The sequence below is a fragment of the Anser cygnoides genome, chromosome 15 (assembly GCF_040182565.1).
Source record: "Anser cygnoides isolate HZ-2024a breed goose chromosome 15, Taihu_goose_T2T_genome, whole genome shotgun sequence".
NCBI lineage: Eukaryota > Metazoa > Chordata > Aves > Anseriformes > Anatidae > Anser > Anser cygnoides.
The window spans coordinates 1,543,521-1,556,187 of record NC_089887.1 but is presented as its reverse complement, the minus strand read 5'-3'; the positions used below and the strand labels follow the sequence as shown (position 1 = coordinate 1,556,187).

Here is a 12,667-nt window from a genome sequence, read left to right as displayed (position 1 = left end):
TATTGTGCAGGAAACCTCAATTAAAATTCTGGTCACGGACAAAAAGAACAAATGGGGTGGGTAGGAATGTCTGCCTGTTCAGGCAGCTGGACAGGCTCTGGTGAGTGCCCCTGCGCCTTTCCTGATCTCCTGCTGGTAGCGGTGGGTAGGTCACTGCCTGGCTGAGGGGCTGGAGTGAGTGCAACAAAAGTACTGGAGCCAGGTTGTAGCAGTCATCTTTTATTTGACCTTGTCACTTTTTTTAAGAAACATCCCCACAGTTACAAAATACGGTATTTTTGGTTGCAGTGAAATGCTGACCAGACAGTTAAAATTGGCATATTGATCACAATCATCTGTTTAAAAAAAAAAAAAGCATTTATATAGAGGTCCTTCCCTCTCCCTTTTAAACTAGTGGATAGGTTTTTTTTTTTATTTTATTTAAGCAGCTTGATACTGTTACATCTGTATGAGACTAAAGACAATAAATAAGAAACCATCTCTTGGTGACTACAAACACAGAAATATACATTCAGGAGTACCTGTTGGTTAGGGCTGTACGTCAAGTTCATTGCTGCTGACAGTATAACTCCATGACTAGTAACGCTGGCTGCAGCTAAGTGCATGTATACGTAGTACCTTAGCTGTGACAGTGAAGGAACCCTGTGAGTATTGCTATAGTTTGTACAAATAAATGCTGCAATGAGAACTATGATTGCTTGAAAGCTGTCCGTGGCGCCCACTAAGCACATGGGCCCTCATTGAGGTGTCTGGCTTTTCAAGAAACACCTGCGTGGGTTCCAGAGCTGCTCTCCATACTTCAAGTTAAGGTAAGAAGTAGGGCAGTTGTCTTGGCCTGTTTCTGCTCCTCTTTGATTAGAAGAAGCACTTGGTAAGTCACGTGCATCAACTCACACTCACACACACACGAAGCAAGCTTGGTAAGGAACAGACACTTGGGACCAAGAATCCCGATGCTTCACTGGGGAGCATCCTTGTCCAACCCGCACATTTAGCTCATTGAAGGCTGTTCTGAGCACTCAGGTCCCTGCTCACTGCTGCCTCTTGCCTCCCTCTCTCCTACCTGTACTTAACTCTAGTAACAACTTCTTTTCAATGAACATATTCAAGCTGGGGGGCACGGGGAAGGAGCTGAGCTCTGAACTGGTTCTTTTTTTGGGGGGGTGGGGCAAAGGCCTTTTAGTGATGCCAGCGACCCAGAGCCTTCCAAGACCTGCTTGGTTCGTTTCACTCACCGACCAGTCCCCCTGACCCACAGGCTGGCACTGACAGCCCCGTCCCTGTCCCGCCCTGCGCTGGTGCTGACCGCGGGTGCTGGTGGTGCGGCGAGAGCAGGCACCTGTAACCAAAGGGGAAGGGGGCATGGCCCTTAGGGGTGGCTGTATCCACCCACATTATTCCACTGCAGCAGGAAGGAAAGGTGCAGTCACGTGTGGAGCTGGAGTTTAAAAGTGGCTGTTGGGGTGCAGTTGTGCTTAGGAGCTCTCCTGGGCGAGAACCCCCATCCCCAGCTGCTCGAGGGCTGCCATTGCCCCTCTCCCCTGGTTCTACTCAACCCCTGGCACTTCTCTGCCATCTCTTCAACCTGCCTCTTCCGTTCCCTGAGGAAAGCTTTCCGGGCACTAACAGTTTTCACCACTCTGCACTCCACTTCCCTCTGAAATCTGCTCTTGCAACAACCTTTATGGTGACCAACCACCAACTCACTGTAAGCGCTCTTCATTGCACAGCGCACCTTTTCTCCTGTCTGCAGCCTTCTGCAACATTCCACAGCCCCTGTCCTTCATAGCAACGGAGTTTTTCAAGGGCACTTTACACCAGGCCCGAAGCCTTCACAAAGAGCACCCGTGCATCCTCCCACAGTCACCCGGAAGGGACGGGGGCTGGCACCTGAAGCCCAGGAATGAAATCTTCGCAGGTACCTAACAGCATGGCAGAAAGCGCTCGGAGGTGGAGGGGGACACTCACCACCGGCGTGCTTACCAATGGAAGCATCCAAGAAGACCCCTGCGTCTGCCTGCTCCCAGAGGTCTCCTCCCTGGGCTGGGCACTCCCGGTGCCCAGGAAGGATGCTTCCAGGAGCAGCAGCAGCCGCGGCAAGACACACTGTCCCCCCGGCGGCATTCGTGCTGCCCAAGGCTTCCCTTCCGTTACGCTTCCAAAGCAGGGAGCAGATTCAGGAAAAGCACCGAGTGCACTGCGGGATCCCCACCACGCCCTGCTCCACCTGCGGGGACTGGCCCTGAGCCAGCCCGGCCCAAACCTCGAGAGCACACGCACCACATGCACACAGACACCTAATACTTTATATACATGGGACATTCCCAGAAAGAAGCACTTAATACATCCTTTAAATAACTCTGACAATAGTATTCTGTCTCCTATCTACATGTTTCAAACACGTTACCGATGCTATGAAAATATAGCAAACATACAAAAATATATACATTTAAAAAAAAAAAAAAACAACGAAAACCAACATATAAATTACTTACAATATACATAATGTGAAATGGCGAGGACAAAGTGAACGCAGGCCCTGGCAAGGCTTCAGCTGCTGCAGGGGTCGTGGTGCTCGCTGCCCCTGCACCAGGGGCGCCGCTGCCCCAGCCCCAGCCCTGCAAGCACAGGCACAGCCCCAGCGTGCTGCGAGTCACCGAGCGGGGCTGCGGGCACTCTGCCTCCTTCTGGCCCCGACAAAAGCGCTGTTAGAGCCCCCTCCAAATGCACTCGGGCTTCTCCCTGTGAAGAGCCCAGGAGGTAACGCTGTGGCCAGCTCGGGCTGGGGTGGGGGCTGCGTTCAGTTTATCCTTCACTTGCTCATTTCAGTTTATGATTTAAACAACAACAACAACAAAAAATACTGCTTTTGTGATATATTATCCCGTTCTTGTTAGATCGCATGTGTCATTGTTAGCTGAGGAAAGCATTGTTTAAAGTGCTGGGCAGTACATAGGAACAAGTAAACCAAAAAAATACATATACTTACGTCAATACATTCCTTGGGTTAGAAAAGCCAAGCAGCCAGCAGCACGCTCACCCCTGGGCCGCTGCGCGGGGGGCGAGCGCTGGTGGGCGGCGGGGTGGGGTGGGGGGGTCCGCAGCGAAGCCAGCACGTTGGCAACCCCCTGCTCAGCGCCGACTGAAAGCAGCCCGGGGTGTCCGGCCCCTTCGGGTCGGACTGCTGCTCCTTACCCCTCCGAGCCTGGCTGGGCAGCAGGGCTGGCAGCTCGCCGCTTGCAATGTCCTTTGTTTTAAATATTGGATCTCTTTAAATACAAATAATACCAATTTCTGGAGGATAAAAGTAGCCAATACTGGAAATTAACTGATCTGGGTGTAGATATCATTTATCTATATCTATATATATTTATGCTTAAAAAAAAAAGGTTAAATATCTTCTTGAAACCTGTAGCTTTCCTCCACAGTGTGTCTGGTCGACAAAATCCAAGACTCAGTTCAAACCCTCAAGGCCAGGGGCTCCCCTCTCCCCCTTCCGCCTGGCACAGCCAGCAAGGAAGGGGAGGTGAGCCTCGTACCAGTCACCCTATGCTGGGCCCCAGTAAAGTGTCCTCGTCACAGTCGCCCTAGGCGGTCTGCTTGAAGATGGGGCCGTTTAACGAAAGAGACAACTTTTTAATACTGCCCTACTGTAATCGATTTTTTTCTGCACGCTCACCGTAACCAGTGCCGTCTTCCCCGGCTGTCCACGAGGAAAGGCTCAGCCTTTTCCAAGGAACCCTTGACGCTGGCAGCCACCCGTGAGGATGCCAGCGCGCCCGACCCGCGAGGCCAGGAGCGTGGAGGACGGGGGCTGCGCCAGCCCCGTCGCCGGCAGCGGCCCCGCGCGCCCCGCCAGGCACAGCCGGCACGGCGCGGCGCTCGGAAGCGGCAGCTCCCGAGGCTCCGGGTGAGCGCGGCGGGCACAGCCCGCCTCCGCAAACCCCTTCCAAGGCTTGCTCTGCCCTCCCGCAGCACGGCTACTTGACAGTCGGGTGCACCCTGTTCTTGGCCCGGAGAGGCCGCTTCTTCTTCACGGCCGGAGCCAGCGCGGCGTGCGCCTTGTGCGGGGGCAGCAGGGAAGCCGCCGCGCTGACGCCTCTGCTGGCGCGAAGGAGCCGGCTGGGCACCGAGCCCCTGCTGCCCGGCGGGGCGGCGGGGGACTGGGGGGACAGCGGGGCGTCCCGCGGGGGCTGCAGGTCCACGTCAGAGGAGATTTCGGGCGAGGGCCCCTGCTCTGCGCTGCCCGCACAGTACCTGCTGAGGACGTCCTCCGCCCCCTGCGCGTGCCTCTTCCTGCAGCGGCGGCTCTGGGAGCCCTCCAGCTGGTGCTCGATGCGGTACACGTCCTCCGTCACTTGGTTGACCCGGTCGAACTGGGCTAGCAGCATCTCGAAGAGGGAGAGGAGCCGCTGGATGTCAGCGTCCACCTCCAGGCTGTCGCGGGCGCTCAGCACGAGGCTCAGCCCGTCCAGCTGGCTGGAGGAGGTGGAGGCCCTGGAGCTGTCGGAGGCGGCGCTGGGCGTGGGGCCCCGAAAGGACTTGGAATCGCTGGAGTCTCGGGACGGCAGCGGTTCCATCCCTTCAAACCTCACCTTGTGGCGGAACTGGGAAAGAAAGGGGTGGGGGAAAGAGGGGAGATGGAATTAGTTCAGGAGCTGACAAGTGGGAATGCTGTGGTACAGCGCACCCCAGCGACCTGGGGATGGATCCCAAAGAAAAATCACCTGGAACAACGGGTCTGAGACCTGGCAGCCAAGGCCTCTACAGTGCCCCATCACTGAGCCAGCCCTTGGGCCTCTAGGATCTGCCCCTGCTCCATCCCTCCCCACCAGGGGGGCTGGGGGGACCTGACTGTGAGCAGTGGTGGGAAGCAGCTGGAGGCAAAGCGGGGCTGAGGACAGAGGACATTGTTTCTCTGCAATAGCCTGCACCTTAAAGCCTGCTGCCAGAGCCCTTCCGCATAAACTGTCCTGGGCTGCACTCACCTCCTTGGCTTTGCTGAAGCCCATCCACATTTTCAGCCTGCGCACGAAGAGCTCCACCATCTCGTAGTCCTGGGGCTCGAAGGCAGGGCGGTACAGCTCAAAGTGCATCTCCCGGTAGCTGTAGACAAGCACCACGGTGAAGAGCCTCAGCACGATCCACACCTCCAGGATGATATAGCTGGTGCAGAACAGGTAGTAGAGGCCGGAGGACTCGGGCGGGCCGGGGCGGAGGTTTGTGCTGCCCCGCACCATGGTGAAGAGCAGCAGGAGGCTGCTGCCAACGCTGCGGAAGGACTCCGAGGAGGAGGAGAAAAGCTGCAAAGGGGACAGCAGAGATACAACAAGAAGGGATCACTTGGTGGCACAGTGTCCCCCAGCACTGACTACCCCATCTTACAAAGTCTTTGCCCTGCGGAGCTGTGGGGCTCTGCTGGCAGCTGCGGCACGAGGAGGGACAGGGGGGGGTCACACAACCCTGGGCAGTCCTTGCTTGCAGCCAGCCCCCCGCCAGGCAAGTCAAGGGGAGCGGGTACTCACCAGGAAGCCAAGCTGTGCATACGCCAGAAGGAGCACCACGAAGGCCAGCCCTGCAGCCGTCAGCTCCTTCATGGACTTCTGAAAGGTCTTCCCGAACACAGACCACTGCCTGACAAAGCGCAGCTGCTGGGCTGCCTAGGACCGAGGGAGAGAACGGTGTCACAACACGGTGTCACAACACATGCAGAGGGTGCTGCGAGACCTGCCCAGCACCGCAGAGCCGCTCCCTTGCTCTCCCTGCCCTGAGAAGAGGCATTACAGCGCTGCCTGCTCTTGGACCGCGCACACGAACTTGTAATGGGAAAGCAGGCACAGCCTGCACGTCTGCTAAACCAGAGCCCACGGGCTCAGGACATGGGGCTGTCCGGTCATTAACGTGGAGGTACAGACATCCCTTGGTCTGATTCCAGCCCCAGATGTTAAAAAAAAAATAAACAACACCAACAAAAACCAACACATCCCTGACCAAAGCCCAAGGCCCACACCCCTGCCAGCCAGCCCTCTCTGTACCTGCACGGTCAGGAGGAAGAGGAGGGAGGCAGCCAAGGTGCTGAAGATGGTGTTGAGAAAGGCCACCTGGTAGAAGTTGGTGAAGCCCTTCCTGTTATTGAGGTACTTGAGCCACTGCTGGTCAGCAAGGGTGGCCTGGCTGAGGTGCACCACCACGGTGCAGGTGGTGAGGAGGATGAAGACCCACTGGCCGTAGTTGCCCCACAGGGTGAAGTAGGCCCTGCCCTCCTTCTTGATGGAAAGTGACTCAGACACCACGAAGTAGACCACGAACACCATGAGGAAGACCTGGGGGAAGAAGGGAGAGGTTACCAGGGAAGGAGGGGGCAATACTTGCCTGCCAGGCTGCACCAGGAGACCTTGCAGCACCCCAGGACAGCAAAAACCCCAAGTACTAGGCCGAGACCTGCAAGCCTACCCCTGGAGCACACTTCCTCAGTCCTCCCATGCCTTCCCCTTGCTCCCTCTGTCCTGCTCCATCTTGCCCTAGCAGCAAAGCTCCCCAAAGCCCATGCAAGGCACACGTGGCAGGGTGGCAGCACCCAGGGAAGAGGGCTCTGCTTCCACCCAGCCCTGGCCCAGCCGGGGGAGCTTCAGTCTGCGGTGACCAGCGCTGCTTTTCTTGGGGATAGGCCCCCGAGCACCTCTGGGGTGACCGAAGGGGAGAGGGGCGCAGGGCGAGGCACCACACTGACCATCATGAGCAGCTGCAGCGTGACGCCGCCGCTGAGCCGCAGCAGCGGGAAGGGGCTGATGGTGAGCGCGGCGACAGCCTGGCCGGCGCCCAGGAACTCCAGCTGCAGGGTGATGGCCGCGTGCAGGTCCACGCTGGGGTTGTACTGCATCAGCTCCACGAAGACTGCCCGGCTCCTGCGGAGGGAAGAACAGCAGCTCAGGGGCCTGGGGCGACACCAACCCTGGGCTTTGGTGCCGTCACTTTGTAGGGTCGTAGGTTCTCTCCCTCTCCCCTGTGGCACCCCCAGTAGTGCCCCTTAAAAATCTTGGTGACAGCAAAGCATTGCCTTCGCCCCTGCCACACTTACATGTTGTCGATCCAGGTGTGCTGCTGAAGGTAATGCAGCTGAGCCCTGCTTTCCTCTAGTGAAGCCCCCAGCTCCTGGATGTAACCACCGGTATCATAGAAGGAGATGTAACCCCAGTACCAGACCCTGCAGAGGAAGAAGAGCCACGGGGTGAGAGCTGGAGACAGAACAGCCCCGGTGTGCTCTCCTACGGGCAGACTGAGCAGGTAGCTAAAGCAGGAGCCAAGTGCCTGCTACCACTCAAACTGCCAGCATGCAGGGGCCAGCATGGATGCCTTCGGGAAAAGCCCCTGGCATTTTTGTGTTAATTTACTCTCTGCTGGGCTCAGGGGCTGCAGCTGACCTCACTGAGGCGAGGGCTGGGAACCACCCAGGGCACCCAATCACCAGAGAAGTCCCAACGTCCCCAGCACGTGGAGCAGAGGCACAGATAGCTGCGGGCTGGGCAGCTCCTTACCCGGCGAGGTCAGGCGGCGAGTAGGACCACGCGGCTGTCACGTTCACGGCTGCCCTTTCCCAGCCAGCTGCATAGTCAGCCGTGGAGAAGCTGGGCGAGGTGCTGCAGTTCTTCTGGGCAGCTGTGCCCAGCCCACGGAGGAAGTCGTGGGCAGTGAGCTGGCACTCAGCTGGAAGGAGACCAACACCGTCACCCGCACAGCACCCCGGTGTGGCCACACAGTGCGGGGGCACACAGCTGAGCTTTCACCCTTAGCATCTCCCCTCCACCCCCCTGTCCTCACCCACACCTCCCGAAATCACATCAACCTCTCCCTTCAGTGTAAACCCCTCCATCCTCATAACTGCCCCCAGTTCATTTCACCGCTGGTGGAAGGAGAACCAGAAGCAACTAATACATATGCTGCAAAGAGCAAAGTGCCTCCATAACCCCTGCCTTGCTCCACTCAGCACCCCACTGCATCCAGACCCAGCCGTTTCACCCTCCAGGCAGTGCCACCCCCCCAGCAGGTGACAGCGGGGCCCCGGGCTGCTGCCCCCCTACCTTCCTGCAGCCGGAGCTGGCGCAGCCGGGCCGCCCCCAGCGTGGTGCTGTGGCTCTCCTGACCCGAGCGGTTGTTGTAGAGGTACGGGAGGAACACCTGCGACATCCAGACCCAAAACTGATCCGACCTGCAAAAGGGAACGGCTGTGAGAGGCAAAGCTCCTGGAGCAGCTCTGCTGGGGCAGTGTCTGCAGGTCTCAGCCGTGATCCGAATGTCTGGGTTCCACGTGGAGGGGAGGAGCTGCGTTTTGGGCAGGTAACCTGGGCTGCAGGTAACTGGGCTGCTCTCCTCCACGTGGCCGGCCAGCCGGCAGGGCAGTTCCTGCACCCGCTCTGTGAGCTGTGCTCCAGGTGGGTGAGAACGGTTTTTTGATGGGGAAGACCTAAAGGTGAATGAATCCACTCGATGCTGACCCCCAGGGAAATCCTGGAGGCCTGGAAGGGACTGGCAGGTACCTGCCCCCCTCGCCCTGCTGGCTGGCCATCAGAGCACCCTGAGGAGGGGATCGCTCAGCCCTCCCCAGCCCAGGCTCTCTGCAGTTACCTCTTGATGCGGAGGAATTCGCTGCTGCCCAGCTGCTGCTTGATGGAGCTCTGCAGGAGGAAGGCCCTGCTGTTGCGGGTGGCATCTCCGTAGTTGGTAAGCAGGATCACCAGCAAGAACATCATGTAGATGAGGAAGTTCTGGCAAGCACAGAGCAGAAAGAGGTTGTACCCAACAGCAGGATGAGGTCAGGTCCCAGTCCTGATCCTGCAGGAATCAATGCCTTCCACTGATTGCAGCAGGATCAGGCCCCAGAGCGTGCTGGTAATTCCCACGTGGGAAGCGGTTTAAAACAAAACCCAGGCCACGGGCTCTTTTTTTTTCCTCCCCTCAGAGCGGCCAGCCCAGCACCACTGACACGCACTGCACAACCTCCCTGCAGCAGCTGCTGTAGCTGGCAGCTCGGTTTATAAAAGCAGGTACAGGAGTTTCCCTTCTTTAAAGGAATGGCACTCAGTTAACAGTAGCTGGATGCTCTAAAGCAGCCGTGTGTTCCCAGCACCAGCGTGGAAGGTAAGTACTGAATGATCTACAAAGAAACTGAGACTTCTGCTCCTAGGCGGGGACTTGTTATGTTTCACAAGACCCTGTTAATTAATTTTCTTTGTGCAAGTTGATGCTGCACACCTTGCCCTAGCCTCAGACACCCGAGTTACAGAGACAAACACACCAGCTGCTCCAAATCGAGGACACACGGCCGCCCCCTTACAGTTCTGCTGTCCGGACACCTCAGATATTCACAGAGAAGATGAACGTCACTGTCTGACTTCTAAAGATGGGAAAACTGAGGCAGGGACTGGACACCTGCACCTGCTAGCTCAGGAGGTCACAGGTGGACTGGGAGGACCCACACAAGGACGGAGCTCAGCTGCTGGAGCCAGCGCTCTACCTCTGCTCAGCCCGGGCATCAGGGCCTTACCTTCAGCATCCTGTGCAGCAGCTTGACCTTCCTGGCCTCCTCCTTGGCCTGGAAAAGGGCAAATCCCTGCGGGGGTCGGACTTTGCTGATCTTCTCAGAAACGTGCTCAACAAACGGGTGCTCCACCAAGGTGTCGTCTTCCTCTGGGTGCAAGCGCTTGGCGACCAGTGAGAAATAGAGGGCTTCCAGCAGCACCTGGGGGCACCAGCACGTTGTGGGCTCGCAGAGCAGAGCTGTGCCGCCAGAACCACTGGGCAGCAGCTCCTGTTTGCCCTTCAGCGACAGGCACGACAGCTCAGCACCACTTTGTGGAGCAGCCAGACTGCCTGTTAAACGAATTGCCACCAGCCCTGCCGCCCCTAACGCTGCTATCGTGCCCACCCTCCCCCCTCTGCAGAATTCAGTCCCCTGTGTCCGATAAAGACTTAATTAGTACCTGGACAAGATGTTAATTACAGCTAATACGTGCACACATACAGATAAGTGCTCATGTCCTCCCTTTTGTTGTCCTTACCTTCAGGGGCTCCCAGACCAAGAAGGATGCCAGGAAGCTGAATATCCCTGAGATAAGCCACATGAGGGCGACGCTGGAGGAAAAGCCTACCCCAATCCACACGGAGACCCCCGTGGAGGTGGCAAAGAGGAAGAGACTGATACCATGAGCCAGATAGGAGCACCAGGGGGGCAGCAGGCGCTTCCTGAATGTTTGGTCTGTGACTGGAGGGAGAAGAAACGAGAGCAACCGTCACTGCTAAAGGGCCCCAGCGGGCACAGGAAGGGCTGAGCACATCCCTCATCGCAGCAGAGAACCGCCAGCCCCGGGAGAGTTTGGAGGGATTGTCCCAGACATCTCCCACTAAGCACGAACAGGGACAGCAGCCTGAACCACAGCCAGCCCAGCACAGCAGCCTCCCACCTGCAGCAGCAGGGTGGGCAGCAGGAGATGGGATCCTGCCTTGGCAGTGGGATCAGCTCCCTGCTTTCCATTAGAGCCCCAGGAAACAGGGCATGCCCGGCCTGGCTGGAAGTGCTGTGGGTCAAGACCTGTGAAAAGCCACACAGATCTGTCACAGCGGCTTCAGACTGCCAAGCCACCCTGCCCTGGGGCTTGCTCGGGCACAGCTTCTTTCACCCACCCATCTGAACCAGTGCCGGCGTAAAGATACTACGGCCATTCATCAAGCTGACGAACGGAGGGATTTTAGCAGATCCAGGAGGATTTACTGCCGTGTCCAATTCTCTCTGCTGCAGCCTGTCCTAAGGAGGCTGTGCCTCAGGAAGCCAAGAGCTCACTACCAGAACTGGTGCTTAGCTTCTCCATGGGACCTGTGCAGGGCAGCCTGGCACTTCCCACCCCCCAGGCCTGACATCCCGCTCGTGCGGCCCCAGCTGGCTGGCTGCTGTGTCGCACGGTCCTGTAGGAAGCACCTCTTCTCCTCTGCTTTGTTGGTTGGTTTGAACTTTTGTTGGCATTTGGCTCCTTTTTCCCCCAGGCTACATACAGAGACCCTCGCTCTGCATCCTTGTGCTGGATGAATGAAAGAACTGGTGGCTGCAGGGAGCTGCAGGGAGCAGAGGAACCGGGGAAGCTGCGAGCTGAGCTTCCCCAGGGTGTATGGCAGGGGATACGACAGAATGAATGGTGTCCTGGGGTCTGCTCGATTCAGGCCCCCAAACTGGCAGGAAACAGCAAACGCACCCCTGCTGGGAGCAGCCTCTCCTAACGCTCTGCTTACCTGCCTGTTCCTCACAGCCGTGCTGTGTGCCAAGGCCCCCGACCGTCCCCAAAGGCCCCTGCCCGTCCCCGAGGGCCCACGGTGCTGCCGCTGGGCACAGCCCTGGTACCTGTCCACGTCGACTTGGCCGACCTGCTCACTTCCCGGGGAGGGGCTGCCATGCCCTGGCCTTTGTCGTTCAGCTTCTGCATCATGACAGTCTCCACCTTCTCCCCGAACACGCTGGAGCTGCCGAGGCAAAGGGGTGCTGTCGGTGAGCTGTGCGGGTGCTGCGGTGTCAGCCTGGGCCAGGCAGAGGCATTTCGTACGGCAGCAGGCTCAGGCTGCCAGTGCACTGACACTGTTCTGCCTTTTGCAGAGGGCTGGAAGACTTTCTCCTCCCTCGCCCTGCTGCTTTGTGCTGGCTATCTGGCTGCGAGCTGCCAGCCTGAGCAGGCAGTGCTAGCGCCCCAACGCAGGGTGCTCTGGGCACGGTAACACACCGGGGATTCAAACCCCCTCCCCGAAGTGCCTCCCTGGCACTTCAGCAGCAGCCCACGAAGCTCTGGAGACATTTCTCCAGCCAGGGCTTTAGGGGATATTCCAGGTGGCTCCTGGAAGGGACACAGAGCCCTCCTGAAGCCCAGGCTGTGGAGGCTGCAGGCATCACAGTGACTGCGTGACAAGGCTGTCCCGGGGCTTCGCAATGCCACGAAGCCCAGCTCAGCTCGCTGTGGCTGCGTGCAGCAGAGCTGGCAGGCACAACACTAGCAAGGGCAAGGACAGGAGACACCAGCTCCGCCTGCCTTGTGGGGGGGAACTCCACTCCCCCCGTACTTACAGGCCTGAGATCAGATCCGTTTCAGCCCTCATGTACGGCCCCAGGTCCTGGGAGTGGGAGATGCCACTAGCTCCGTCTGCTAGGATCTGCCGTATGAGGTCCTCATCTGGGGAAACAGAGCACAGGGCATCAGCAGGAGCACAGCACGCAGACCCCCGCCCCGGGAGGGTTCTGAAATCCCCATTAAAAGATGTGATCCCCTTATTCTGCCTTGCAAATTGAAGCCAGCCTGGTGGCAAGCTCTGCTATTCTGCTTCCCTGGAGCTCCCAAGCACCAGACCACTTCTCCCGCACCTCCCCGCAGCACTCCAGCCCCGGCACAGAGCAGCGCTGCTCGCACCCACCTGAGGCAGAGAAGTATCGCGGCTGCCCCTGGTGAACGCCAAGCGACAGGCTGTCCTCCTCAGCCGCTAGCGGGGCCTCCAGCCCCAGGTGGCGGCTGGCCCGGCCTCTCTTCAGCTTCTGGATGGTGTTGCCCATGATGGAGGGGTCGCTGAGGAGGTCCGGCCAGCTGAGCAGGGCCTCGCTGGAGGGCCACCGCACGAGGCTGAGGGAGAACAGAGCGCGGTG

At 58.3% G+C, this 12,667-nt stretch overlaps 1 protein-coding gene across 1 annotated transcript in view; it reads right to left on the bottom strand.

The window, feature by feature from the left end:
- Positions 1 to 203: 203 nt before the first annotated feature.
- The window catches only part of PKD1 (polycystin 1, transient receptor potential channel interacting), an 88,811-nt gene continuing 76,347 nt past the window's right edge, over positions 204 to 12,667 (bottom strand). Inside the window, exons 33-46 of the mRNA XM_048065985.2 lie at positions 12,442 to 12,644; positions 12,098 to 12,203; positions 11,387 to 11,505; positions 10,056 to 10,258; positions 9,542 to 9,736; positions 8,623 to 8,762; positions 8,079 to 8,206; positions 7,536 to 7,704; positions 7,079 to 7,204; positions 6,731 to 6,905; positions 6,036 to 6,323; positions 5,526 to 5,660; positions 4,989 to 5,303; positions 204 to 4,607 (exon numbers count right to left, since the gene is read on the bottom strand). Of these exons, the coding sequence (XP_047921942.2) occupies positions 3,981 to 4,607; positions 4,989 to 5,303; positions 5,526 to 5,660; positions 6,036 to 6,323; positions 6,731 to 6,905; positions 7,079 to 7,204; positions 7,536 to 7,704; positions 8,079 to 8,206; positions 8,623 to 8,762; positions 9,542 to 9,736; positions 10,056 to 10,258; positions 11,387 to 11,505; positions 12,098 to 12,203; positions 12,442 to 12,644 (2,929 nt within the window). The 3' untranslated portion in view covers positions 204 to 3,980. The remainder of the gene's footprint in view (positions 4,608 to 4,988; positions 5,304 to 5,525; positions 5,661 to 6,035; positions 6,324 to 6,730; positions 6,906 to 7,078; positions 7,205 to 7,535; positions 7,705 to 8,078; positions 8,207 to 8,622; positions 8,763 to 9,541; positions 9,737 to 10,055; positions 10,259 to 11,386; positions 11,506 to 12,097; positions 12,204 to 12,441; positions 12,645 to 12,667) is intronic.